Source organism: Danio rerio, chromosome 2, assembly GCF_049306965.1.
Source record: "Danio rerio strain Tuebingen ecotype United States chromosome 2, GRCz12tu, whole genome shotgun sequence".
Classification (NCBI taxonomy): Eukaryota; Metazoa; Chordata; class Actinopteri; order Cypriniformes; family Danionidae; genus Danio; species Danio rerio.
This window is the reverse complement of record NC_133177.1, coordinates 55,340,001-55,367,742: the sequence shown is the minus strand read 5'-3', so window position 1 is coordinate 55,367,742 and position 27,742 is coordinate 55,340,001. Positions and strand designations below refer to the sequence as shown.

Below are 27,742 nucleotides of genomic sequence, written 5' to 3'. Positions count from 1 at the left end.
GGAAAAATGGCAGTGTTGGCAGGTATGACTGACACACACACACGCACGCACGCACGCACGCACGCACGCACGCACGCACGCACGCACGCACGCACACACACACACACACACACAATTAATAAAACCTAAATAATTAAAAAGTTCAAAAAACTTTACGTTTAATAAAAATTTAATGTATGTTCACTACATACGACCTTCTTGCTGTGAGGCGACAGCACTGCGCCACCACGTCGCCAAGTCTTTGACTATGTCAACAAATTATTCTTGCTCCAAATTAAAATAAAAACTATTAATAGACACCATTTCTCATTAAGTTTTAGTAATAAATTATTTCTTTGAGCTCGTAAATAAAAATGAACTCATATTGAAGTATACTAAAAGTAGCAAGTCAATTATTTATAAAAAATACACATGCACACACACACACACACACACACGCAATAAATAAAAAACTATCAGCATTAAAATGAACAAAAACATAACAAAAATTAAAAATTAATGTACTTATTAATGATTATTATGATTACTTATTAATGATTTGAATTACTGTATGAATAAAATATCTCTGTCCCAAACACGTCCTTCAATACACTCCAGCATTTACACACACAAGAGGAACTAATCTAGTTGTCTCTGCATTATATGTTGGGATTAGAGAAAGTATATGCACATAAAAAAATGCATCTTTGCTTTTAAGCAGCATTAATAATAATAATAAAAAAAGCGAACAATATTTTTAGAACATGCTGCTTTATGGTTTACCTAAAATACCCTATTAATCTACGTAACTCCACACGGTTCGCTATAACATGCAGAGCTTAAACCAATCCTCATGTGGCATCTAAAGGTTAACCAGTCCAACCTAGTCTGGTCACTTACCCTAACTAACCTCTTCCCTAATAAACCTGCTCTGATTCTCCAGTGGGAAAGGGGAGAGGGAGAGATTATAATGCACTTTTCTAAAGATCTTAGATTGCATTGAGGATTACTGAGAGACTATTCTGTGCAGGACATCACATCCCATACAGAAATCGCGTATATGGCCATACTGAAGGAACAAAACACATACACATACACATATACATATACATATATATACATATATATATATATATATATATATATATATATATATATATATATATATATATATATATATATATATATACATATATACATATATACATATATACAATTATTGCTAATATATTTTGAATATATGTTTACATTTTTGAAATTTAATGGTTGAAAAATAATATGTAAACAATCATGTTTGCAATATGTTGCATAAATTACATTTTATATACAGTTAAAGTCAGAATTATTAGCCTCCCTTTTAATTTTTTTTCTTTTTTAAATATTTTCCAAATGATGTTTAACAGTTTGCGTGGGTTTCCTCTGGGTGCTCCGGTTTCCCCCACAGTCCAAAACATGTAGTTCAGGTGAATTTGGTAAGCTAAATTGTCTGTATGTATGATTAATAAAGTGACTAAGCTGAAAAGAAAATAAGTGAATGAATAATATAATATTCATTATATTATATTGGCTCCAGCCGGGACTTGAACCATTGACCTTCCTGCTGTGAGGCGACACTGCTAACCACTGAGCCACCATGCCATCATAATATAATATTAAATAAATTAAATTTTTTATAGTTTTTTATAGTTGAATGCTGTAAACTGCGATGCATTTCAGGACATAAATAATAACAGCAAATTACTTACAGGATAATACAGTATTTTATTAGTAACGGATGACTCAGGACACCTTAGCAACAGCAAAGCAACTCCCTAACAACCAATCATTCATTCATTTTCCTTCGGCTTAGTCCCTTTATTCATCAGTGGTCGCCACAGTGGAATGAACCGCCAACTTATCCAGCATATGTTTTACACAGTGAATGCCCTTTTAACTGCAACCCAGTACTGGGGAACACCCCTAAACAATCTCTTTCTCACACACACACACACACACACACAAACACACACCGGCCAACTTAGTTTATTCAATTCACAAGTGTTTGGACTGCATGTGATGCGCGGATGGCGGTTATATCCGCGGGCACTGTGGATAATCTGCGGGTCGGGCCAGTCGAGTAATTAAAAAATCCGTTACGACAAATTGCGAGTGGGTTGCGGGTGGATGTAGCAGGACATGGCAGTGGACCAGCAAAAAAGCAAAGAGTGGGCTTTGCAGAATGGCAAGATGAGACGCCCACAATAATGGATGAAGTGCAAGAGTAGCCTACTATTTAAAGTTTCAGTTAAATGAGTCAGAGGAAAATCTGCTATCGCTCTGGGAAAAACAAAATCGCTTATTTTCCACGATTGGAGCACTTTGCGAGGAGAATCTTGTTCACTTCTATAACAATCATCATGGCCAAGCTAAAACAAATCAGTTATTAGAGACGAGTTATTAAAACTATTATGTTAAGAAATGTGTTGAAATCTTCTCTCTGTCGAACAGAAATTGGGGAACAAAAATAAATAGGGGTTCTAATAATTCAGGGGGGCCAATAATTCTGACTTCAACTGTATATCAGATTAAACTATATGTGCGGGCGGGTGGATGATTAGTATAAAGCCGAGGATTCGGGTGTCATTTCAGCTGATCCATGCATCTCTAATGCAAACTCCACACAGAAATGCCAACTGGCCCAGTCGGGACTCGAACCAGCAACCTTCAGGGTTCTTACACCTTTTCCAACTTCAAATTCCAGTACTTTAAGCACTTTCAATGGGTATTTTTTATGCTTTGCCAGCACCTAACCTCCGCGGTAAATTACATTTACTGTATATATGCTGTATGTACTTTCACATTTAAATCCATTGTGCTATTTAAAAAAAAAACACAATATGACATTTCAACAGTGTAGAAAAATTAGCTTACAGTCAGATTGTGTTTGGGTGTAGAACCAAACTTTAATGACCAGTCGTTCATGATATTTCATGTGCAATGCTTTTAAAAATTCATGTAACAAATTAAATCCTTATGAGAACAATTTTATGCACTTGCACAAATGCTCACAGATATATTTTGAGCTCGCATAGCTAAAATTTCAGGAATATATGCAACCAAAATGGTCGCAATTTCGAGCCCTGCGATTTCAAATTCAAGCTGTAACAAAGTGGCTGACACAGAGGGATCCACTTGCAGTATTTTTATTAAACACAGTTTAACAACAAATAGCACACAGATGTTGTGTGTGCGCAAACTCACAGCAAACACAGTAGTATAACATCGTTGGGCTGGCGGCTGGTAAACACAGGTTGAGTATGCAGGCATGGGTCAGAGGCAGGCGGCTAGTATCAGAGTCGGTAAGCAGGCTAGAGTTCAAGGCAGGCGGCGAGGATCAATGTTGGTAATCAGGCGGCAGACAGGACTGGGTCAGTAAACGAAGCAAGATCACAACGGGGAAAGCAGACAAGGATGAGACCGCTCAGTAGTATTAGCCGGGGCAGAACAAGACTTCGCAACGAAGCTGTGTGTGTGTGCTGCTTATAAGCGTGAGCCAGGTGATTAGGAGATGTAGTGCAGGTGTGAGTGCTAATCAGTCAATGGATGATGTAATGGTTAATAGTCCGGTGATGATGACCTCTGCTGGCCAGCAAGGGGAATGACTGGGACCGAGTCGGTGACACAAGCAGGTTCAAGCACTTTGTCCAAAATCCAAGCACTTTTTCTAACCTTGAAAACACTATATTAAAAATGTAGCATTTCCAGCACCTGTACGAACCCTGAACCTTCTTACTGTGAGGCGACAGTGCTAACCACTGGGCCACTGTGCTGCCTTCCCTGACAACAAATGTTTGGGAACGTAACTTTTGAAAGTAATGCATTCCAATATTGAGTTACTCCCCAAAAAAGTAGCTAGTTGCATTTTACTTGGTTACTTTTTATGGTAAGTAATGCAATACTTTGCACTTAGAAAAGTAATATTATTATGCGTTACCCCCAACACTGCTGCCAACACCTTATCATGATGATGAAAGTTTCAATAGAAAATCCTCATGACAGTTACAAGCTTTGTTTTTCAATGATTTTAAATAATGAATTTTGAACCACTGTAGAGGTCATAAGCCTTAAAAGAGCAAATTCATTTTTTTTTTATTTGGCCATTTAGTGCATTAAATGAATTAAGCTTTAACGGAAGCACTTTATTATATACAATCCATGAACGCTCAGTGGGGATTTTTGTTTGTGCATAAACAATCTCACGCCAATAATCCGCTGAATTAAGAGTGAAAGTCCTTCGTTGCGAGTCTCACTGACCATCGCTGTCTCTGGGAAATAATCCCGCAAATCCCAGCAACACCGTTCAGACCCGAGCCGCAGGATCATGTCTGTAGGCCTGGGGCTATAGTTTAAGGATTTCATTGTGCTAAATTCCCATCTGTGCTCATGCCAAATTCTGCACTGTTTGATGGAAGCTTCTCTTTTTTTGTGAAACTGGAGAGAGCACACTACCTGACAAAAGTCTTGTTGTCAATCCCAGTTGTAAAAGCAACAAATAATAACTTGACTTTAGTTGATTAATTGGGAAAAGTGACAGAAGGTGGATTTTTCAGATTAAATTCTCTATTGAGCTGCATCCCAATCATCAAAAGTACTGCAGAAGACCTACTGGAACTCACATGAAGCCAAGATTCTCACGGAAATCAGTCAAGTTTGGTGAAAGAAAGTTCATGGTTTGGGGTTACATTCAGTATGGGGGCATGTGAGAGATCTGCAGAGTGGATGGCAACATCAACAGCCTGAGGTATCAAGATATTTGTCTTCAGCAGGATAACGCTCCTCATACTTCAGCCTCCACATCAAAGTTCCTGAAAGCAAAGAAGGTCAAGATACTCCAGGATTGGCCAGCCCAGTCACCAGACATGAACATTATTGAGAATGAAGGAGGAAATGAAGGAGGAGGCTTTGTAGAAGAATCTTGATGAACTCTGGGAGTCCTGAAATATTGCTTTCTTTGCCATTCCAGATGACTTTATCAATAAGTAATTTGAGTCATTGCAGAGATGTATGGATGCAGTCCTCCAAGCTCATGGGAGTCAGACACAATATTCATTCTTTTTGACTACAGAACAAACCCCTGTTGTGCAATTACGTTCCTAATTAATTAAACTAATTAACCCAGTTAGGCAATTTAAGCTGAATACTAGTATCTTGCAAAATAACTAGTCTAATATTATGTACAGCCATCGTGACAAAGAGAAAATAAACGAGTTATTAGAAATTAATTATTAAAACTATTATATTTAGAAATATTAAACAGCATTTGGGAACCTTTTAATAAAAGAATTAGCATTTCTATTAAATTAGTCTTCAACTGTATACATTTGAACTAATTCAGTGTCTGTATTAAAACAAACTATTGAATAACATACAAAAAAGTAAAAAATATTAACTAAAATATTGCTGGACCACATTTTACAATATATTAATTCACTTTTACTGCATCATATCTTGGTTAATTGTTATGATATCTGCTTTGTCTAGCGTGGAATAATGTATTAAGAATAATGTAACATTTTTCAATGTAAATAAATTATGTACAAAATGCAACTTTGCTTGGTAATAATCATCATTTATAGTTGAAGTCTGAATTATTTGCATTAATCTTTTAAAATTTATTATAATAATAAAATAAATAAATAAATTATGTATTTGCATTAATTATTTTTCTATTTCAAATATTTCCCAAATGATGTTTAACAGAGCAAGGAATTTTTCACAGTATTTCCTATAATATTTTTTCTTCTGGAGAAAGTCTTACTTGTTTTATTTCAGCTAGAATAAAAGCAGTTTTTAATTTTTTTAAGAAACATTTTAAGGTCAATATTATTAGCCCCCTCTTTGTTTCGTTTGTCTACGTCAACAAAACCATCCACTTGCTTTATTAACCTAGTTAAGCCTTTAAATGTCACTTTAAGTTGAATAATATCTTGAAAATATCTATTAAAATATTTTGTGCTGTCATCATGGCAAATATAAAAGTTACTAGTAATAAATTATTAAAGCTATTATGTTTAAAAAACAAATTTAGAGGTGGGCTAATAATTTAGAAGGGCTTATAATTCTGACTTCAACTCTACATTTGATAATCGATTGAGATTAACAATTACTCTAATAAACCTCATTCCTTATATTTGTATCAGACTTTGATCTCTATAATGTGCTGTATTTTGTCTGTGTTGTGGATTTAACACTTTACACAGAGTTTCTGTCACCGCTCTGCATCCCGCAGAGGATTTTCCCTCTACATTCACATCTGATCCCTCCTAAGCCCTTTTGTAGGTTTGTTAATGGCTGTTTTTACGACAACAGAACATTGGGGATTAGCAATGTTCTTTTCTCTCTCTCTTTCTCTCTCTCTGTCGATGTGTCTGTATACAGTAAGTAACATGGGAGAGAGATTGACATGTAATGAGATACAGACAGAAAACACCATAAATGATGTTTACATTGGCGATTTACACTAGAAAACTCACATCAATTACTAACTCTTGGACAATAGTAGAATCAGATCAGCTTATACCAACACAGACTCATTGGAAATAAGCCTACACGTTTGTGAAACTGCAAAAAAACGTACTTAAACATACATTAGACTGCAGTTTCTTGGTAAAATATATGCTACAGAGCAGTATAGTGGCAAGAATGTCCATTCCTTTTCTCATTAATGATATGTTCGAGCCGATAAAAGGATTATTTTAATGCCTTTTTTGCACAACACCAAATAAATAGCATAAAACAACTTAACAATTTTTGAGATAAGTAATTCAATATGAAGATTAATCTAAATCTATTTGAATCTAGGATAAATCATTTCTAATATCTCCATATGGACAACTTTTCTGCTGTGGTCAGCTTGCTCGGTAGCTCACCTTGTATGATGTTGTAGTTGTGCTGCAAAGCACTCGGGTTCGAGTCAAGAATATCCTTAAATGTGTTATGGGACCTGGATCTTTCCCCCAACAACTTTTCAACAACCTTGAAAAGTAAAAATAAAGTTACTTTTATTGACATTTTTAATAGTTTAAAGTTATATATTGTCTGGGTTGGTGTTGTATATTGTGCAACAAAACCTTGTAATGAACTGATAGTAATTATTTTTTTGTTGTTGTTAATTTTACAGTCTTATTTCTCTATATATATTGTTTCGTATACTTTATATTATTGCAAACTACTAAAATGTCAATAAAAGTCAATATGTTAAACTGTAGAGCTACCAAAAGTCGACAGAGCAAAGATCAACATCCCATAATGCAATTCACAACCATAAATAAATGGAAAACTTTTAATTAACAGATAATTTCACAGTGTTGTAAAGCGTGGTTCAACAACAGGGATAAAGCAATGCAAAATCAAGGTAAAGCTATGTGGTCGCAGCACATTTTTCTTTTACATTTGCTTTCTAAAACCCTATTGGTTGATTTTAAGCAAGGGTTTAGGTCAGTGGTTCACTGGTGGTCTGTACGACAAGCTCTGCCTTCTCATGGATATGTTCAAGAAGGATGAGTATCTAAAATGGACAAAACTTAGCCTAAGCAACGCATTTCAGATTAGCAAAAATGTAGACAGCCCCCCTAGTGGATATTTTCATCTGAAGCGTGCAACAAAATGTACCCGGAGCAATGTGTTTTACATTTTGGAAAAATTGTAGGTATTTATATATTTTCGTTGTCGTAGTCAACTACTCTCTGCGCTCCAAGTCCGCCGACGTAAACAACAAGCTAACTGGACAAACTGGTTTCGGCGGGAAAGCCCTCCACACAGAGGTAGGCCTGTGTGTTAGATTTATTAATTCCGGGAGTTTTTCAGGAGACAACAATACGGGAGATGGGCAGGAGATGGGTCTGAAATACAGGAGACTCCTGGGAAAATCAGGAGTGTTGGCAGGTATAAAGCAGTAAGCTGGTAAGCGCGTAAAGGAACAGCATCATACCGCCCTGTTGCGTTCGCTTAAGAAAATAAAATGCATTTTTTTTTTTTTGCCTAGTGGTTAGCGAATTGACATATGGTGTTGTAGCACCCGAGTTCGAATCCCGGCTCGAGGACATTTCCCTTACCCTAACCCCTCTCTCACTGCACTTCCTGTCTGAAATACTGTCCTATCCACTTAATAAAGGCAAAAAAATACAAATAAAAAATGAAATGCAGCCATACATACCTCCGGCTACATAATTTGCGGTCTTCAGAAACGTCCACGGGTCTGCATTTTCAATATGAGCCTGTGTTAAAAACAAATATTGCTTAAAGGGGCTAATAATATTGATCTTAAAATGATGTTTAAAAAATTAAAAAACTCCTTTTATTCTAGCTGAAATAAAACAAATAAGACTTTCTCCAGAAGAAAAAATATTATAGGAAATACTGTGAAAAATTCCTTGCTCCGTTAAACATCATTTGGGAAGTACTTGAAAAAGAAAAGAGGGCGAATAGTTTTGACTTTAACAGTATATATACACGATTACCCTGGTGTCAGATGCTTGCGTACTTAGTAAATTGTTAAGCGCTGGATATGAAAGGTCAGCTCTTACATGCGAGTGGGAAAAACTGGCGAGATGCTCTTATTACCACCTTTTTAACCGCCTCCAGGACATCTGTTACTATAGAGACCAAGAACCGCTGTCCTCATGGCAACCTCACAAGTGAAATTAACCTGTTAAGTGACAGTGAACTGGACCAGACCGACAGATAGAAAGAAAACATGCATGTCTCATTAGCCTCTCAGTTACTTATTGAATGTCTCCTGCTTCTTTGATGTTTCTCCTGAGAAAAACTCCTTGGAAATATCAACATTTAGTAGAAGAGTAGTTTAGGAAGACTTCATGTAAAATTATATATATATATATATATATATATATATATATATATATATATATATATATATATATATATATATATATATATATATATATATATCAACGCTTTTTGAAACATAATACATTACCTAAAAAAAGTCTTGTAGCCTATCCAGGTTTTAGGAATAACTAATAATAACTTGACTTCTAGTTGATTATTTGGTATCAGAAGTGGCTTATATGAAAAGGCAAAGGCCTCTAGATTACGCTTATTTTACCACAGTAAAATATGATCATGCCATGACCTTTAATTATTTAATTAGGACAGTAAGGTCTGACATTGTCACTTCACAGAAATAATGTCCAGTATAGAATATAAAGTCATGCTGCAGTGGAAACAGATTGAATATTTTGTCTGACTCCCATGAGCTTGGAGGACTGCATCCACACATCTCTGCAATGACTCAAATCATAATAAAGTCATCTGGAATGGCAAAGAAAGCGTTCATGCAGGACTCCCAGAGTTCATCAAGATTCTTTGGATTCTTTTGGCCCCCTCCTTCATCTTACCCGAAACATGCTCAATAATGTTCATGTCTGGTGACTGGGCTGGCCAATCCTGGAGCACCTTGACCTTCTTTGCTTTCAGGGACTTTGATGTGGAGGCTGAAGTATGAGAAGGAGCGCTATCCTGCTGAAGAATTTGCCCTTTCCTGTGGCTTGTAATGTAATGGGCAGCACAAATGTCTTGATACCTCAGGCTGTTGAGGTACTGTAACCCCAAACAATGATTTTTTTTTACCAAACTTGACTGATTTCTTTGAGAATCTTGGGTCCATGCAGGTTCCGATAGGTCTTTGGCAGTATTTGTGATGATTGGGATGCAGTTCAACAGATGATTCATTTGAGAAATCTTTTTTTTTTTAAGATATATTTTTGGCCTTTTTGCCTTTATTAAGTGGATAGGACAGTATTTCAGACAGGAAGTTAAGTGGGAGAGAGAGTGGGGGGCGGGAAATGTCCTCGAGCCGGGATTCAAACTTGTGACGGCCTGAAGTGCTACAGCACCATATGTTGACTCGCTAACCAATAGGCCTATTGCGCCAACTTATCTGAGAAATCTACCTTCGGATACTTTTACAAATGATCAACAAAGTCTAGTTATTATTTGTTGCTCCTACAAATGAGATTGACGACAAGACTTTTGTCAGGTAGTGTAGTTTCAATAATTAATATGAACAGTATATTATTATAATCAGGGCTTTACATTAACACCCGCCAACCCGCCAAATGCAGGTAGATTTCGGCGGTGGCGGGTAAGACAGACACTCCCACTAGCCACTTTGGCTGGTTGAAAATAATTTTCCAGATAATTATTCTTAAAAGCAGGGTTCGACAATAAGGAATGTCCAATATGCCATGTCAAGCTGCACAAAAATGCATATTTTGGTCCCACTTTATATTAAGTGGCCTTAACTAATATGTACTTACATAGGAATTAATAGTTTGTTACAATGTACTTATTATGTAAATACATGTATTTACTGTGTACTTATGCTTGATTAAATACATGTATGTAATTACATCTGTAATTAACTTTTGTAACTACATTTGTTAATACACTGTTGACCATCCCTTACGCCTTAACGCACTCTTAAACCTACCCATACCACCAAACCTGTCTATAACCCAACCTCTATCCCAACTCAAGAGCACCAGAAGTGCTCAAATACATTATAAACACAGTAAGTACATTGTATTTATTTTTTTGATGTAAGAACATAGTAGTTAGGGACACTTAATATAAAGTGGGACCCATATTTTTCTACTTATTATGCAAGATACTAGTGTGATTTAAAGAATAAACTAGGTTATTAAGTTAATTAAGCAAGTTTAGTTAATAAAAGTGTTTTTTTTTTTTTTGTAGATAACTGAAAAACAAAAAAGATTACTTAAGGGGTCTAATAATTTTGATCTTAAAATTATAACACTTAAAATTATGTATATTATATATTAGCCCCCCCCCCCCCCTCCCCTCCCCCCCCAGTTTATTTTTTCACCAATTTCTGTTTAATGAAGAGCAGATTTTTTCAACACATTTCTGAACATAATAGTTTTAACAACTCATTTCTAATAACTGATTTATTTTATCTTTGCCATGATGACGGTAAATAATATTTGACAAAATATTTTTCAAGACACTTCTATACAGCTTAAAGTGACATTTAAAGGCTTAACTAGTTTAATTAGGTTAACTAGGCAGGTTAGAGTAATTAGGCAAGTTATTGTATAATGATGGTTTGTTATATAGACTACCAAAAAAAAAAAAAAATGTATAGCTTAAAGGAGCTAATAACTTTGACCTTAAAATGTTTTTAAAAAAAACGTAAAACTGCTTTTATCCTAGCCAAATTAAAACAAATAAGACTTTCTCCAGAAGAAAAAAATATTATCAGACATACTGTGAAAACTTCCTTGCTCTGTTATACATAATTTGGGAAATATTTAAAAAAGGGGAAAAAAATGACTTTCCAGAAGAGAAAAATATTGTACAATATACTGTGAAAATGTCCTTGATCTGAAAGATTAAAAGATTCACAGAAAAGACCAAAGCCTTTTGTTTTCAACTGTAATGATATTATTTTGAAATGCAGTGTGTGCCCGCTTTTGCAATTGTTTTAAAAGTTGCCTTTTAGGCGAATTACTAGGAATAATAAACGGTAGAAAATGGTCAAACTACTTGCTCTACAAACAAGTGTGTTCACGGCTATTAATTAAAAAGTAATATAACAAGAATAAGCATAGCGAGCTGTTTTTAAAGTCCGCCTGAACTGGAAGCTGCGACCATTTTTTTTCCCCATATTGTGACGCAGTTCCTAGAGAAATGGACTATTAAATGAGAAAACAGTGGGTGTGGCTTGTTTTTTCTACTGCGAGCTGATTGGATGCAGCATTACATTCAGCAAGATCAGGGAAATGGTTAGGGGAGAGTTATTACAACCTAACAGACTCCTCCTCACAATTTCTGTTTGCAGTCAAAACTGACAGCTGGAGGGGCGTGGTTATGTATGTTAGCCACGCCCAATACCTCAGACAGAACTAATCTGAAAATTTAGACAAACAGGAAGGGCATTTTTAGATTTCAATTAAAGATTACAAGGGCTTTCTTAACGACATGCACTGATGAGTTGTTCACCACACAACTAGCAATGTGAGCTCAAAATCAATATGGTTAGTCTTGATTTTATGTGTACTTTAAAGGGCACCTATGGTAAAAAAATCTACTTTTCAAGCTGTTTGGACAGATCTGTGTGTTGGTATAGTGTATAGACCGTCATACTGGGGTGATATGAACACACCCAGTCCATTTTTTTCAATTTAACTACGAAAAAAAAGGTTCGGCCAATTGGAGCTGTTTTCAAATCGATCGCACCATTACGTAGGTGTGCGATTCCCCCCGCCCACCGAATTGATTGACAGCTGTTCCATTAACATGTTCCGGTAGTCGCGTGTATATGTCAACAAGACCAGACAGACATACGCAAAGCAACCGGGAATAAAAGCTCTGTTCTGTTCGCTAGGATCAGCAATCATCATCAAACGTGATTAAGAGTGAGTTTCACATGTTTAAAGTGTTTTAAAACAGAGTATGTGTTTAATTAATTACAGCGTTTTACTTCAGCTTTACTTCATCAGCACAGGCGCGTGTCCGAACAATTATAAAAGAAGACGCTTCAATCCCGGTTTGTGGAAGTTAAATCAGGTTTATTTTGTACATTAGCATAACAGATATCCACACAGTACTTGAGGTTAGCCTTGACTAAGCTAAGCGCGCTCTGTCTGTCTGCCTGCCTGCGTGTGTATCATCTGTGGTGTGTGTGTGCTAACCTTGTAACGATATTGTGTGTGAATTATCAATGCAACTTCACAATACTGATTAGTAAAGGTTAGTTCTTACTGTAGTATCTCACAAACGCTACGTGAGACCTTCTTCCGTTAAGTCTGTCTGTTGTTTGACGCAGCTGAGGGAGGAGGCATGTAGAAACAGTAGGCGGGAAAGAATCGGCTTAAAGGCGCAGTACGACAAAACCACCCCTGCTGGAAATCAGTATAAGACAGCATCTTGTAAAAGGTATAATGAAAAATCTGATGGGTATTTTGATCTGAAACTTTATATACACATTCTAGAGACGCAAAAGACTTGTATTAAATCAGAAAAAAGGGGTAACCTAGGTGCCCTTTAATGTCTAACAATCAATGGAAGTGAATGAAAAAGTAAGAACTGTCGAGCCAAAAAGACTCCAATGGCTGCACCCGCTCATATGTGTAGATATAGGCGACACAGTGGCTCAGTGGTTAGCACTGTCACCTCACATCAAGAAGGTCGCTGGTTCGAATTCCAGCTTGGCCTGTTGGCATTTCGGTGCCATTTCTGTTTGAGTTTGCATGTTCTCCCCGTGTTGGTGTGGGTTTCTTCGGGGTGCTCCAGTTTCGCAATCCAAACACATGCACTATACAGTTGGTGAACTGAATAAACTAAACTGGCCGTAGTGCATGTGTGTGAATGAGTGCGAATGGGTGTTTCCCAGTAATTGGTTGCAGCTGGATGGGCATCAACTGTGTAAAACATATGCCGGATGAGTTGGCAGTTCATTCCGCTGTGGCGACCTCTGATAAATAAGTCGAAGGAAAATGAATGAATACTCATGAATGTTTCTCCTCCTTTGTATCACACAGGTTTTATTGTTACAGTCTCTGCATGTGGTGTTGTACTGCAGTGCATTATATAAACCTGTGTGTATTTGAACACACTGTCAGGGAGCTCATGTTAGCGCAGTCTCTCTCTTCCTGCCTCTGGGCGAGAGATTCACAGATGGCCTGGTTTTGCGGCTCTGCTCTCCAGCTGTTGGCAGTTCCATTACTAAATGATCCCTCTGTCAGATTGACACGCGTCTGTCCTCTGCTTGGGCTGCCACTCAAACTTAATGTCACCATGGCGACAGAGAGAAAAAGAGGATGGACTGAGGATGGGAGGGAGGGGGAAAAAATTAACTGCAACTCGATACCCATCTGTTTACTTCTAATCTTGCTGTTGGTGCATGTGACTGATGTGCTGCCTGATGTGATGAGCGTATTAGTGCAGATGCACACGGCCATTTCAAAGTTTTGGGACTGCTGTTTTAGCAAGAATGCAATAAAATGATCTCATAGTGACTTTTAAAAGATTTTATATATTGCAAAAGTTAATGTTTAAAGTACTTTTTGTATTTGTAGTCATGTAGTTTTGATTCTTAATCTTAATATGATAGCAAGATATTTTGAATAGTTTAAATTATAATAAAATGTACTATGAGCGCTTATTAATTTAGTGTACACACTCATACATGCGGACAAATTCACCTGTACCACATCTTTAGAATTTTGAGAGAACTGAAGCACCCAGAGGAAACCCATGCAAACATGGGGAGAACATGCAAACTCCACACAGAAATGCCAACTGACCCAGCCAAGACTCGAACCAGCGACCTTCTTGCTGTGAAGCAACATCGCTTATCGTTCAGCCACCATGTCGCCCCGAGACTAATATTACGTTATCTAATTTGTACATTCAGCTTGAAGCAGACAACCAAAATGGGACATGTTGCATTCGACTCTTACACTCACACTTTGAGCACATACACTCACCGGCCACTTTATTAGGTACACCGTCCTAGTATCAGGTTGGACTCACTTTTGGCTTCAGAACTGCCTTAATCCTTCATGGCACAGATTGAACAAGATAGTGGAAATATTCCTCAGAGATTTTGCTCCATATTGACATGATAGCATCACACAGTTGCTGCAGATTTGTCGGCTGCACATCCATGATGCCAATCTCCCGTTCCACCAAATCCCAAAGGTGCTCTATTGGATTGAGATCTGTTGACTGTAGAGGCCACATGAGTACAGTGACTCATTGTCATGTTCAAGAAACCAGTCTGAGATGATTCACACTTCATGACATAGTGCGTTATTCTGCTGGAAGTCATCAGAAGATGTGTACACTGTGGTCATAAAGGGATGGACATGGTCAGCAATACTCAGGTAGGCTGTGGCGTTGACACAATGCTCAATTGGTACTAATGGGCCCAAAGTGTGCCAAGAAAATATCCCCCACACCATTACACCACCACCAGCAGCCTGAACCGTTGATGCAACGCAGGATAGATCGATGCTCTCATGTTGTTGACGGCAAATTCTGACCCTACCATTCACACGTGGCAGCAGAAATCGAGACTCATCAGACCAGGCAACGTTTCTCCAATCTTTTATTATCCAATTTTAGTGAGCCTGTGTGAATTGTAGCCTCAGTTACCTGTTTTTTGCTGACAGGAGTGGCACCCGGTGTGGTCTTCTGCTGCTGTAGCCCATCCGCCTCAAGGTTGTATGTGTTGTGCATTCAGAGATGATCTTCTGCAGACCTCGGTTGTAACGAGTGCTTATTTGAGTTATTGTTGCCTTTCTATCAGCTGGAACAAGTTTGGCCATTCTCCTCTGACCTCTGGCATCAACAAGGCATTTGCACCCACAGAACTGCCGCTCACTGGATATTTCCTCTTTTTCGAACCATTCTCTGTAAACCCTAGATATGGTTGTGCGTGAAAATCCAAGTAGATCATCAGTTTCTGAAATACTCAGACTAGCCCGTCTGGCACCAACAACCATGCCATATTCATTATATCACCAAATAAATCCCTTTTCTTCCTCATTCTGATGCTCGTCTTGACCATGTCTACATGACTAAATAAATTGAGTTGCTGCCATGTGATTGGCTGATTAGAAATTTGCTTTAAAGAGCAGTAGGACAGGTGTACCTAATAAAGCGGCTGGTTAGTGTATACGTGTGTGTAACACTGACGAGGTACAGGAGCATCAGAGCAGAGCTCATTAATATTCACGACTGTTCCAAATATGGTCATAACCGGCTTTTTCAATCTAGGGGAAATTTCTGTGGTTATAAATAAGCATGTAAAAATGTTTCTGGAGAATAGTTGAATAACCTAAGCCACATATCTACTACGTAGACATCAGAGAACAATTTAAAAAAATAAATAAATATGTGGGTCTCAAAAATGTGGACTGTATATTAGCTTTTTAATAAATGAAAAAGAGGTAAATGCAGTTATTTCAATAATGATTTAATAATAAAATATTCTTCAGGTCTTTTATTAGTCAATTCAGTTCAATTGAAGTTTATTTGTTATGCTGCTCGATGTTAAAAACAATTGTTTGTAGAGCAAAGTTTGATCGCTTACTGACATTAATTATTCCAGGTCGTTTCCCCATGAAGACTTATGAATGGGAAGCTGAATATCACTTTGAGTGAATGCACTATATGTCACCTTTTAAAACCTGTATATATTTCTCCCACACACAGGAAGTGCCCTGATGGATTTGACTGTTTGAAAACAAGTCGAAACCCAAACTACGGCTACACAAGCTTTGACACTTTTGGCTGGGCTTTTCTGGGTCTGTTCAGACTGATGACACAAGACTACTGGGAAAGCCTTTACCATCAGGTACATCACTGAACACTCAACTGCCAACATGGGGAATAATTAAAGGAATAGTTTACCCAAAAATGAAAATGTACTCACCATGTACTGACCTACGGGTAAACCTTCATGAGTTTCCTTATGAGAAGGTACTTTGGTAACACTATAATAACTGCACACTCTCTTAGAAAACCACCAACTGCTCTTAAATAACTGCTTTGTAAATCATGCACTGCTTAATTCAGTAATGAAAATTAATCATTAACAAAATATGAAAATACAATGATATACAAATACTTTTAAGTCTAGAATAAAGCATTTGTAGCTGAAGTTATAAACTACTCACTGTTTATTAATGTAGAGTTGATGTTTAACTAATGATGAATTAACTATTTGACAATACTTAAAATGACAATTTACTCTCCATTTACTCTCCCACAAGTGGTTTCAAACCTTTATAAGCTTCATTTTTTACTGTTAAACCCAAAAAAAGATATTTTGAAGAACGCTGAAAACCTGTAACCATTAACTTTCATGTTTGGAAAGACAAATATTATGTAAGTCAATGGTTACAGATTTACAACACTTTTCAAAATAACTTTTATTGTTTTTAACAGAAATAAAGTAAGTCAAAAAGACTTTAAACAAGTGAAGGCTGAATAAATGATCACAGAATTTTCATTTTGGGGTAAACTATCCCTTTAATAAATAATTTTATTATTATAAGGTGTTACCGACATTTTGAAGATAGTTTGAAAAATGTTTAAAACCTACAACCATTGACTCCTATAGTAGGAACAACTGACACTATGGAAGTCAATATAACTTTTAAAAAAAACTCAGAAGAAGAAAGAAAATCAAACAGGTTTTAAAGAAGCAATGACTGAGTACATTTTCATTTTTGAGTGAACTAACCATTTAATAAATTACTCATGGTGTGCTGTTATTTTAAATTGTTACAAATATTTAAAATTTTTTTAAAACCTGTAACCATTGACTTCTATATCAAGAACAACAGACACTATGAAAGTCAATGGTTACAGGTTTGCAACATTTTTCAAAATAACTTCTATTGTGTTCAACAGAAAAAAGAAACTCAAACAGGTTTTAAACAAGCAAAGGCTGAATAAACGATGACAGAATATTAATTTTTGGGTGAACTAACCCTTTAATAAATGACTCCTAGTGTGCAGTTATTATAAAGTGCTATCAATGTTTTGAAAAAAGCAAGTAGAAAGAATCTCAAACAGATTTTCACAAGCAAGGGCTAATCATATTATGACAGAATTGTCATAAAAAAGGTTCAAAAGTGTTACCAATATTTTTGAAGATATTTTGATATGTTTGAAACCTGTAACCATTGACTCTCATAGTAGGAACAACAGACACTATGGAAGTCAATGGTTACAGGTTTCCAAGATTTTTCAATATAACTTAAAAAAAAAACTCAGTAGAAGAAAGAAAATCAAACAGGTTTTGAAGAAGCAATGGCTGAGTACATTTTCATTTTTGAGTGAACTAACCATTTAATAAATTACTCATGGTGTGCTGTTATTATAAATTGTTACCAATATTTAAAAAATTTTTTAAAACCTGTAACCATTGACTTCTATATCAAGAACAATAGACAATATGAAAGTCAATGGTTACAGGCTGGCAACATTTTTCAAAATAACTTTTACTGTGTTCAACATAAGAATGGAACTCAAACAGGTTTTAAACAATTGACAGCTGAGAACATTTTTGTTTTTGGGTGAACTAACCCTTTAATAAATGACAAATAGTGTGTATTATTTATAAAGTGTTACAAATATTTAGAAAAATGTTTAAAACCTGTAACCATTGACTCCTAAAGTAGGAAAAACAAATACCATAGAAGTCAAGGGTTACAGGTTTCCAGCTTTCTTTAAAATATTTTCTTTTGTTATCAACAGTAGGAAGAAACTCAAACAGGTTTTCAACAAGTGAAGGCTGAGCAAATTTGGACAGAATTTAGATTTTTAAGTGAACTAACCCTTTAATAGATATTACAAAGTGTTATCAATATTTAGAAAAATGTTTAGAACCTGTAACCATTGATTCCTATATTAGGAACAACAGACACTATGAAAGTCAATGGTTACAGGTTTCCAACATTTTTTAAAATAACATCTACTGTGTTCAACATAAGAATGGAACTTAAACAGGTTTTAAACATTTGACAGCTGAGAACATTTAGATTTTTGGGTGAACTAACTCTTTAATAAATGACAAATAGTGTGTATTATTTATAAAGTGTTACAAATATTTAGAAAAATGTTTAAAACCTGTAACCATTGACTCCTAAAGTAGGAACAACAAACACCATGGACGTCGATGGTTACAGGTTTCCAGCATTTTTCAAAACAACTTCTACTGTGTTCAACAGAAATAAAGTAAAAAAGGTGAATTAATGATGAAAAATTTGTAAAGGTTTGGGTGAACTGCACCATTAAAAACCTTGCTTCTGTTCATCTTCCTCCCCATGGCAGACTCTGCGGTCGGCGGGGAAGACCTACATGATCTTCTTTGTGTTGGTGATTTTTCTGGGTTCGTTTTACCTGGTGAACTTGATCCTGGCTGTGGTGGCCATGGCGTACGAGGAGCAGAACCAGGCCACCATCGCTGAAGCCTGGGCCAAAGAGAGAGAGTTTCAGCTGGCCATGGAGCATCTGCGCAAGGAGCAGAGGGTAAATTAAATATCAACATACAGCTGAAGACAGAATTATTAGCCCTCCTGAATATTAGTCCCCCTGTATATTTCATTTCATTCAATTTCATTTTCTTGTCGGCTTAGTCCCTTTATTAATCCGGGGTCGCCACAGCGGAATGAACCGCCTACTTATCATAAAATACTGATGAATGCACTAAGAATCTTTAACTGATTTTTTTTTTTGTACATTTTTACATTCACTTATTGAGAGCTGGTCACAACAAAAAGTTATGATAAAAAAAAAATTAGTTCTCTCAAGCAAGTCCGAACAGACCTGAGATGCAAAAACATTATACAGATTTTGAATACATTGTGGCGACATAGTGGCGCCTCACAGCAAGAAGCTCGCTGGTTCAAGCCCCAGGTCAGTTCTGTGTGGAGTTTGCATGTTCTCCCTGTGTTCGTGTGGGTTTCCTCCGGGTGTTCTGTTTTCCCCTACAAGTCCAAAGACATGTGCAACAGGTACAGTAAATTGAATAAGCTAATTTGGCCATAGTCTATGTATGTAAATGCAAGAGTGTATGGATATTTCTCTGTGCTAGGTTGCAGCTGGAAGTGCATCCACTGCGTAAAACATATGCTGGATAAGTTAGCGGTTCATTCCGCTGTGGCAACCCCTGTTTAATAAAAAGACTAAGCTTAAAAGAAAATGAATGAATGAATACATTGTGAAGATTAGAGTATGTGCACATTCATCACAGTATTTTTAACAGCTTGACAATTTTATAGGACAAAAAAAAATAAATTTATAAAACCTGAGAACTGTTTAAAATATGATTGTATTGGCATGTTACACTGGATGTTTGATCTGATGCTTTTTTTTCTGTTCCTTTTTATATTAGGCTTTAGCAAAACAGCGCAGAAAAGAGGCCGAGATGGCTCTGGCAGCAGATTTTTGTCCATCTCCTTTCTCCCGAAAAGACTCGATAAAATGCAGAACCAGAACGAGATCCCACAGAACGCTCTCAGAGGAGATTGAGGACAGCTTTTTGCCAAAGTTTGAACCGCTTGATGAAAAAGTAAGTATTTACAAACAGTTTTATTTATATTTACTCTTTGTTTTTCCTCATTTTTACATTTACCTATACATTTTGTTTTTTAATTAAACTTCAATCAATTAGTCAATGCAATGTTAACATGGTGTATATTATATTGAGAAAGCAGTCTTGCTCGGTAATTGCAAGAAAATTTCAGTTAAAGGGATTTACTCACTGGTACTTTACACACAAGGGGTTCCAAACCTTGAGAAGTTTAATTGTTCTCTATTGAACACAAAATAAGATATTTTAAATCCAAAACAACCAAAAAGCACCCAGGGGTGGCTCAAATATTTTGTCGGTGCTATTTGAGGTAGGATTCATCAAAGCAAACAACAAAGAAAATCAGACCAAGGCACTCGAAAAATGTAGACAACTTAAAAAGCCTTTATTCACATGGCTAATCCTCAAAAAAACCCACATTTTTCGAGTGTCTTGGACTGATTTTTTGTTGTTTGTTAAGATATTTTAAATGTTAGATGCTGTCTGGCATAACCATCCATAAAAGCAAAATATGGAGGTCCATGTGCGCCTTGTTTTTTGACATTCTTCAAAATACCTTCTTTTGTGTTCAACAGAAGAAAGCAGCCGATTCGAATGTCATCACTCGATTGAATAAGCGTTATCAGTGGTTATCAGCCGATAGATATGGGCCAGTAGGGGCCTTCTGCGCTTACTGGTAGGCTCAGAAGGCTGTTATCATCCATTCACATGGTTATTCAGCTATACTAAAAGAGAAGACTCTAGATCCAGATATGTTTTTACATTACTGTGACGGTTGGGTTTCCGGTTGGGGTGGGCATAGACGTTAATAAAAACACAATTAATAGGAAATGTAATAAATAATATTACTAATTCCCGTTAACTTCAGGTTGCAGCATATAGCTGATTAACCATGTGAATGGATGATAACAGCCTTCTGAGCAAACCAGTAGGCGCAGAAGGCCCCTACTGGTCCATATCTATCAGCTGATAACCACTGATAATGCAAATTCAATCGAGTGATAACATTCAAATCGGATGAAGAAAGAAACTCAAGCAGGTTTGCAACAAGGGATGGGAGCGTAAATAAGAGTGCAACACATTAATAATTAACTAATGCATTTACTAATGTTAACCTTATTAATGTGAAGACCTTATTGATGTGAAATTTGACCTTTTTTAACCAGCAAAATTGATCTTTTAATCCGTTAAAATAAATCTGAATGCTTTTAAAGCTAAATCTTTACAAAAGGTGCTTGTTATTAAATTACAATAACAGTCAGAAAGAGCTAAAGTGTTGTGTATATTGTGCATATAGAATTTCCCTAATGCAGTGTTTCCAACCCAAGCTCATTCTGGAAACGTAGCCCCGTGGACGTTTCTGGAGACCGTGATTTAAGTGGCCGGAGGTACGTACGGACGCGTTTAGTTTTTTTCGAGTGAACGCTGCGGGGCGGTGTGGCGCTGCTCCACTCCTCCTCTTAGAGTGGAGGGCTTTCCTGATGCAACCAGTTTGTCCGCTTAGCTCACAGCGTTGCGTCGGCGGAGCGGAGGCCCCGGAGGAGGAGCCGGCCGCGAGGACGACGACTGGGATCGAGTCCGGGGAACAGCGGTTCCAGAAATCAGGTAAGACGAAAAACAGAATCTGAAAAATTAGGGCGAGAACGCGGCGGAATCCGAAAACGTGGTCGAAATCGAAGGCGAGGGCTTTTGCTTTTTTTCTTTTTTTTTCTGGATGGCTTTTGCAAACCGTTGCTTGGGTTTAGGGTTAGTTTTTCGCGCGAGAACAGTGCGGGTGCGAACAGCGCGCTCCCGAAAGGCGCCCGAGACGCGAAAAAGCGTGCACAGCGGCCTCTCGTGGATCCGCAAAAACAAAATACGCTCGAATACGTACCTCCCGGGACGTATCTTGCGGTCCGCAGAAACATCCGTGGAGCTACGTTTCCACAATGAGCCCGGGTTGCATGTTTCCCAACCCTGTTCCTGAAGGCACACTAACAGTTCGTATTAGTCCCTTATGTATCAAGGGTCGCCAGAGTGCAATGAACCACCAACTATTCCAGCATATGTTTTACACAGCGGATGCCCTTCCAGCAGCAACCGAGTACTAAGAAATATCCACACACTCTTACATTCACACACATTCAATGACCAATTTTGTTTACCCAATTCACCTATACCACATGTCTTTGGATTGTGAGGGAAACCAGAGCACCCTGAGGAAACCCACAGCAACATGGGGAGAACATGCAAACTCCACACAGAAATGCTAAATTACCCAGCTGGGACTCGAACCAGTGAGCTTCTTGCTAAGAGGCGACGGTGCTAACCACTGAGCCACCGTGCACAATTTCAACCTCTCCCTAATCAAACTGACCTGAATCAACTCATCAGAATATTAGAAGAGACTCCAAACCCAGAAATGACTGGGTCAGATAAGGGAGACACTAAAATATGTACTGTTGCTGTGCCAATAGGAACAGGGTTGGGAAACACTTCTCTAATGTCTTGCATGTGCTGTTTTGTAGCCAGCTCACCCTCTCTTGGCCACACTCTCCTCTCATCCTCTGAGCACTCGTCGGGGAAGCCAAATGAGCATCTTCACCTTCAGGCCGCGCAATAGTTCCGAGGCCGACTTTGCAGATGACGAGCACAGTGTTGCTGATTATGGGCGGAGCCGAGCGGGATCCATGGCAACGCCGTGGCATAAACACCGCACGGGCAGCATCAGGAGTCACTCGTCTCAGGTGTTCACGCCAACACTCGCCAACGGCAGACTCAACATTTCTCTGGAGCAGAACGGCATCACTGGCATCGGCCTGCACACACCCACCACTGGCCCCAAGTTCAGCATGGAGAAGGTCAAAGAGGGAACGGTGAGTCTCGGACTTATTAGGAGGGATGATTAATTGAAATTATTTATAGCACCCTCATGTTTCTGGAAGCCCAAAAACAGCTCTAAAGTACACGACATCTGTTGATTAACGGTTTTTGTTTTTCTGTTCATTTACGGTTGTGAATTGCATTATGGGATATTGATCACTGTTTTGTCGACTTTTAATGTTGAAAATACACCTCTACAGTTAAACAAAGGGACTTTTATTGACATTATAGTAGTTTGTAATAATGTAATGTATAACAAATAATATAGAGAGAAATAAGTCTGTAAAATAACAAAAGAAATGTACTGTAAAGTTTTTAGTCCCATAATATATAAAACAAAATCCCAGACAATAACACTTTGAACTATTAAAAATTCATAAAAGTAACTTTTTCTAACTTTTTAAGGTTCAAAGTTGTTGGGAGAAAGCTCCTAAAATGCAATTAAAAAGCATAAATTAATGAGGGAAAATAAGAGTATGAATCACAAAATACAAAAAACTGCTCATTTACGGATTTTTTTTACAGTGTAGAGAAAATCAAAGCAAGTCTTCTGTCACAAAATGAACACATTGCTACAATTTTAACAAAAATGTAGTAAAAATATATGTGAACTTGGACCACAAAACCAGTCATAAAAATCATTACTTTTGAAAATTGAGATTTATTTATTAAGTAAAATCTGAATGAATAAGTTTTCCTTTGGTGCAGATTTTGTTATGATTGGCTGAGATACAGCAATTTAATATTTGGAGTCTGAGGGTTCAAAAAAACCTACAAATTGAGAAAAATCCCGATCTCACGGCAATTCATAACTTTGATTTATTTATTTAAAAAAAAAAAAAATTATATTTTTTTCAAACAAACTTTTATTTAGAAAAGGAGAAATTTACAATATAAATCAGGAAGTAATCTGTAGAAGACTGAAATACAAGAATATACAATTACAAAGTAATAAGAACAATAAGTAAAAAGAAAGGTGTAATAGAAAGAAAATAAAAAAAGAGAACAAAATGAGGAAGGGGGAAGTACAAAATTAAATTAAATTAAAAATACAGAAAGCATTAATTACTAACATACTGGAAGCATGATATTTTCATAAGTTTCTATTAACTTGCAGAATTTCTTGTTGTTAGAAAGACGTAAAGCTTTAAGCATGCAATCAATTTCGATTAAAAAATGGGCAAACGAGGGAGAGGATTTAAGAAATTTTTGTTTGTGGATAAAGAATTTAGCATATAATATAAAAAAGTTATACATGTGTGTATATATATATATATATATATATATATATATATATATTCTTAATTTTTGTTCTTGGGATTAAAATAATAACAAATAATATCTTTCAGTTTAAAGATTTGTTTTGTTGCTTGGGAATAACTTTGATTTAGTGGCTAATAGAGTGGAGGAACTATGACGTCATTTTGTAGGCTAATCGGCTGCTAGCATAAAACTGGTTCCCTCATGAAAATCGAAGTCTTTCGAAGATTGCAAATAATACGCTCTGTGTTCAAACACTGTTCATTACACTTACTTGTTTTGTCCAGCCGGATAATCCTCACATGAAAATACAACTTTGAGCACTTTTGGATCTTAAATGCAAACGTAAGAATTGAAAAGCTAACATCAGGGTATAAATGGACTACAGTGCTCGGGGCGCTCGTCTGTGACGTCAGCACCACCCTGCTACAAACAACTTATCAAGCTTATTTTTAGAAATAATGTCCATCACAAAGAGTTAATTTCTCTGTTTATTATATTATAATCCACGGTATGTATTATAAACAAATAAATACGCAAAAAACACATAGATCTATGTGCCTTTTGGATCATTTTCACGTAGGAAATACATCTGTTTTGCTTTACGGTTGTTCTAAAAGTTTTAAAAATGCGTGTATAAATCTGCCTATATAGTATTTTTATCAGACATATTTAAATAAGTGTATCGCTGCGTGCACACAGCCTGCTTACCTTAACAGACGACAGAAATGAGGCGTGAGGAGGAACAAGTCTATTAAATGCCTGCAAGTTCCATCATGGACACAGAACAACAATAGATGTTCCTTTTTCATCAGGAAGTGCAGTGAAAAGCAGCCCATACAGTCACATCTGCTATACATTTTATGGAGGAGTGTAAATATTGCAGTTATGACAGAGTTAAATGTGTTCAGATGAAGAAAAAAAAACGAAAAATCACTTGATCACGTTAAAATGACAGTTAACATGCATGTATTTTTACACATTTATTCACACGTTTGCATTATGAGAGCAGGACAGAGAAGGTGCACTGGTGAGCAGTATCTTCATAATATTGTTTATTAAAATAAAAGATCAACAAATGAATGTGTCTCGACAGCCTTTACAAGTGAAGGAATTATCTACACACAATCTGAATTCCCAATTAGAAAAATACTACTTACTATAAAATAATATTTATGAAAATACCTAAAAATCAGACAAATCCAAATGCCCAATGAAAGCGGGCTGCGCTCAAGACCAGATCAGCTCGATGACGTATAATGTCCCGGACACCGCCTGTAGTCCCATTTAGCAACTTGAACCGTCTTTTTAAAGAAGCATAACCGATTTAAAAATTCAAGAGTGTGCTGTAACTGATGTGTTTTATGTCGTAGAACAAAAGGTGAAAGTATCTTGAGTTTGAGTTAGCCACGAACCTTATTTAACCGATTTTACTAAAACCCCATTCAAAAAACCCATTGACTTTGGGACGAGGGAACCGGAAGTGCTAAAATGCTAACTCGCTTCCGGGTTTTTGCATACAAATTGACGTCATCCTTCCTCCACTCTATTTGTATAAACTCGTACAAGCTCATTCGTACAATTTAGTTAGATTTTCTCATCCTCCAATAAAGGTTGGGTTTAGAGGTGGGGTTTGGTGTCACAACTCCGATGAATCGATGAATTCGCTACTAAACTGACAAAACATAAAATAGTTACATTTTCTTGTTAGATCAGGCTGGAAAACTCAGCTTTAGAGTTGTCCAAATGAAGTTTTCAGCAATGCATATTACTAATCAAAAATTGTGTTTTGATATTTGTAAGGTAATTTACAAAAATATCTTCATGGCACATAATATTTATTAATATTTCAATGATTTTTGGCAATAAAGAAACATGGAACATTCTAACTCATACAATGTATTGTTGGTTACTGTCAAAACTTTACCTGTGAAACTTAAGAGTTAGATTTTTTGGTCCAGGGTCACAAATATGCAATAATAATATAATAAAATAAAATAAACATAATTAATATATATATTAAAATAAAATATTTACAATAAAATAATGCATGGACAAAGTTAGAGACATGTTAAAGTATTAATAACTAAACACTGTAATTTAGAGCACAAAACGTTCATGTTAATATTAATTTTTAGACAAAACCAATGTTTTAACTTCAGAAGTATTAAGCAATACTTTGTGAAATAATTCTGACTTTTTAAAATGTTTGTTATTTTGACCAATTATTATATTGTCCCTAAAAGCTATTAATGACAGTCTTTTTATTTAAAATGTGTGAATACTATCAGACATAATTAAACAAATATTAACATTTTGACACATGCATATTCAGAAAAAAATCTGAATTTTGACAATAAATCTATATAAAATATTCCATGTTTCCAGACCTTAAATATTAGTGAAATATAGATGTGTGGAATATAGACAAAAACATACATTACATATTAAATGGATAGTTCACCCAAAAGTGAAAATTACCATTTATTCTCCCTCGTGTGATTTTAAAACTTACTGAGTTTCTTTCTTCTGTCAAACAAAAAAGAAGATATTTTGAAAAATGCTGGCTAATGACACCCATATTGACTTCCATAGTCGCAAAAAGTCAGGGGGGGGGGGGGGGGCATCAAATACCATTCTTTAAAATAACTTATTTTGTGTTTAACAGAAGAAAGAACCTAAATAGTTTTGGAACAAACGAAAGGTGAAATTTAACTATCACTTTAAGTAAAATAAGTGTGACATACGTTTAATAAATCCCTAGAAACAGTGAGCACATTTACTAGGTTTTGAAGTTTTGATGTCAACTTTGATTGACAGGAGCCAGAGTGTCAGAATGAACAAATCAAGCTGACTGTGGATGTCCAGGAGGAAGTCCCGCCTCCTCGCAGGAAGAGAGGACTGAGCTCTGTCAGCTTCTTCAGTGACGCCATGGATGGTGCGACACACTACAATTACAAAACTATACACATTTTAAAGAGTATAGAGGTAAAAAACAATGTACAGTTGAAGTCAGAATCATTAGCCCTCTTGAATTGTTGATTATTAGCCCCCCTGTATATTTTCCCCAATTTCTGTTAAACGAAAATAAGATTTCTTCAGCACATTTCTAAACATAATAGTTTTAATTACTCATTTATAATGACTGATTTATTGTATCTATGCCATGATGACAGTAAAAAATATTTGACTAGATATTTTTCAAGACACTTCTATACAGCTTAAAGTGACATTTAAAGGCTTAACTAGGTTAACTAGGCAGGTTAGGGTGATTAGGCAAGTTATTGTATAACGATGGTTTGTTCTGTAGACTATCGAAAAATATATATATATAGCTTAAGAGGGCTAATAATATTGACCTTACAAAATTAAGAACTGCTTTTATTCTAGCCAAAATAAAATAAATAAGACTTTCTCTAGAAGAAAAGATATTATCAGACATACTGTGAACATTTCCTTGCTCTGTTAAACATCATTTAGAAAATCTTTGAAAAAGAAGAAAAAAAA

The 27,742-nt window shown here is 36.4% G+C and overlaps 1 protein-coding gene and 2 long non-coding RNA genes across 7 annotated transcripts in view; 1 reads left to right on the top strand and 2 right to left on the bottom strand.

Moving 5' to 3' along the window:
- The window catches only part of scn12aa (sodium channel, voltage gated, type XII, alpha a), a 155,030-nt gene that overhangs the window by 67,079 nt on the left and 60,209 nt on the right, over positions 1 to 27,742 (top strand). For all 3 annotated transcript variants that reach the window (XM_068212913.2, XM_009298901.5, NM_001044922.1), the window contains 5 exon segments: positions 16,225 to 16,366; positions 18,853 to 19,050; positions 19,916 to 20,092; positions 22,621 to 22,968; positions 27,056 to 27,173. In XM_068212913.2, coding sequence (XP_068069014.2) covers positions 16,225 to 16,366; positions 18,853 to 19,050; positions 19,916 to 20,092; positions 22,621 to 22,968; positions 27,056 to 27,173 — 983 coding nt within the window.
- On the bottom strand, positions 3,449 to 8,305 carry LOC141378980 (uncharacterized). The gene is made up of 3 exons (XR_012394839.1): positions 8,174 to 8,305; positions 6,888 to 6,993; positions 3,449 to 4,823 (listed from the first exon to the last, which is right to left on the bottom strand). It is a non-coding gene; the product is annotated as an uncharacterized lncRNA (long non-coding RNA).
- The window catches only part of LOC141378974 (uncharacterized), an 87,752-nt gene continuing 86,127 nt past the window's right edge, over positions 26,118 to 27,742 (bottom strand). The window contains exon 4 of one of the 3 annotated variants that reach the window (XR_012394825.1): positions 26,118 to 27,197. This is a non-coding gene — a long non-coding RNA (uncharacterized lncRNA). The remainder of the gene's footprint in view (positions 27,198 to 27,742) is intronic. The other 2 variants (XR_012394823.1, XR_012394822.1) reach the window with 2 other exon arrangements.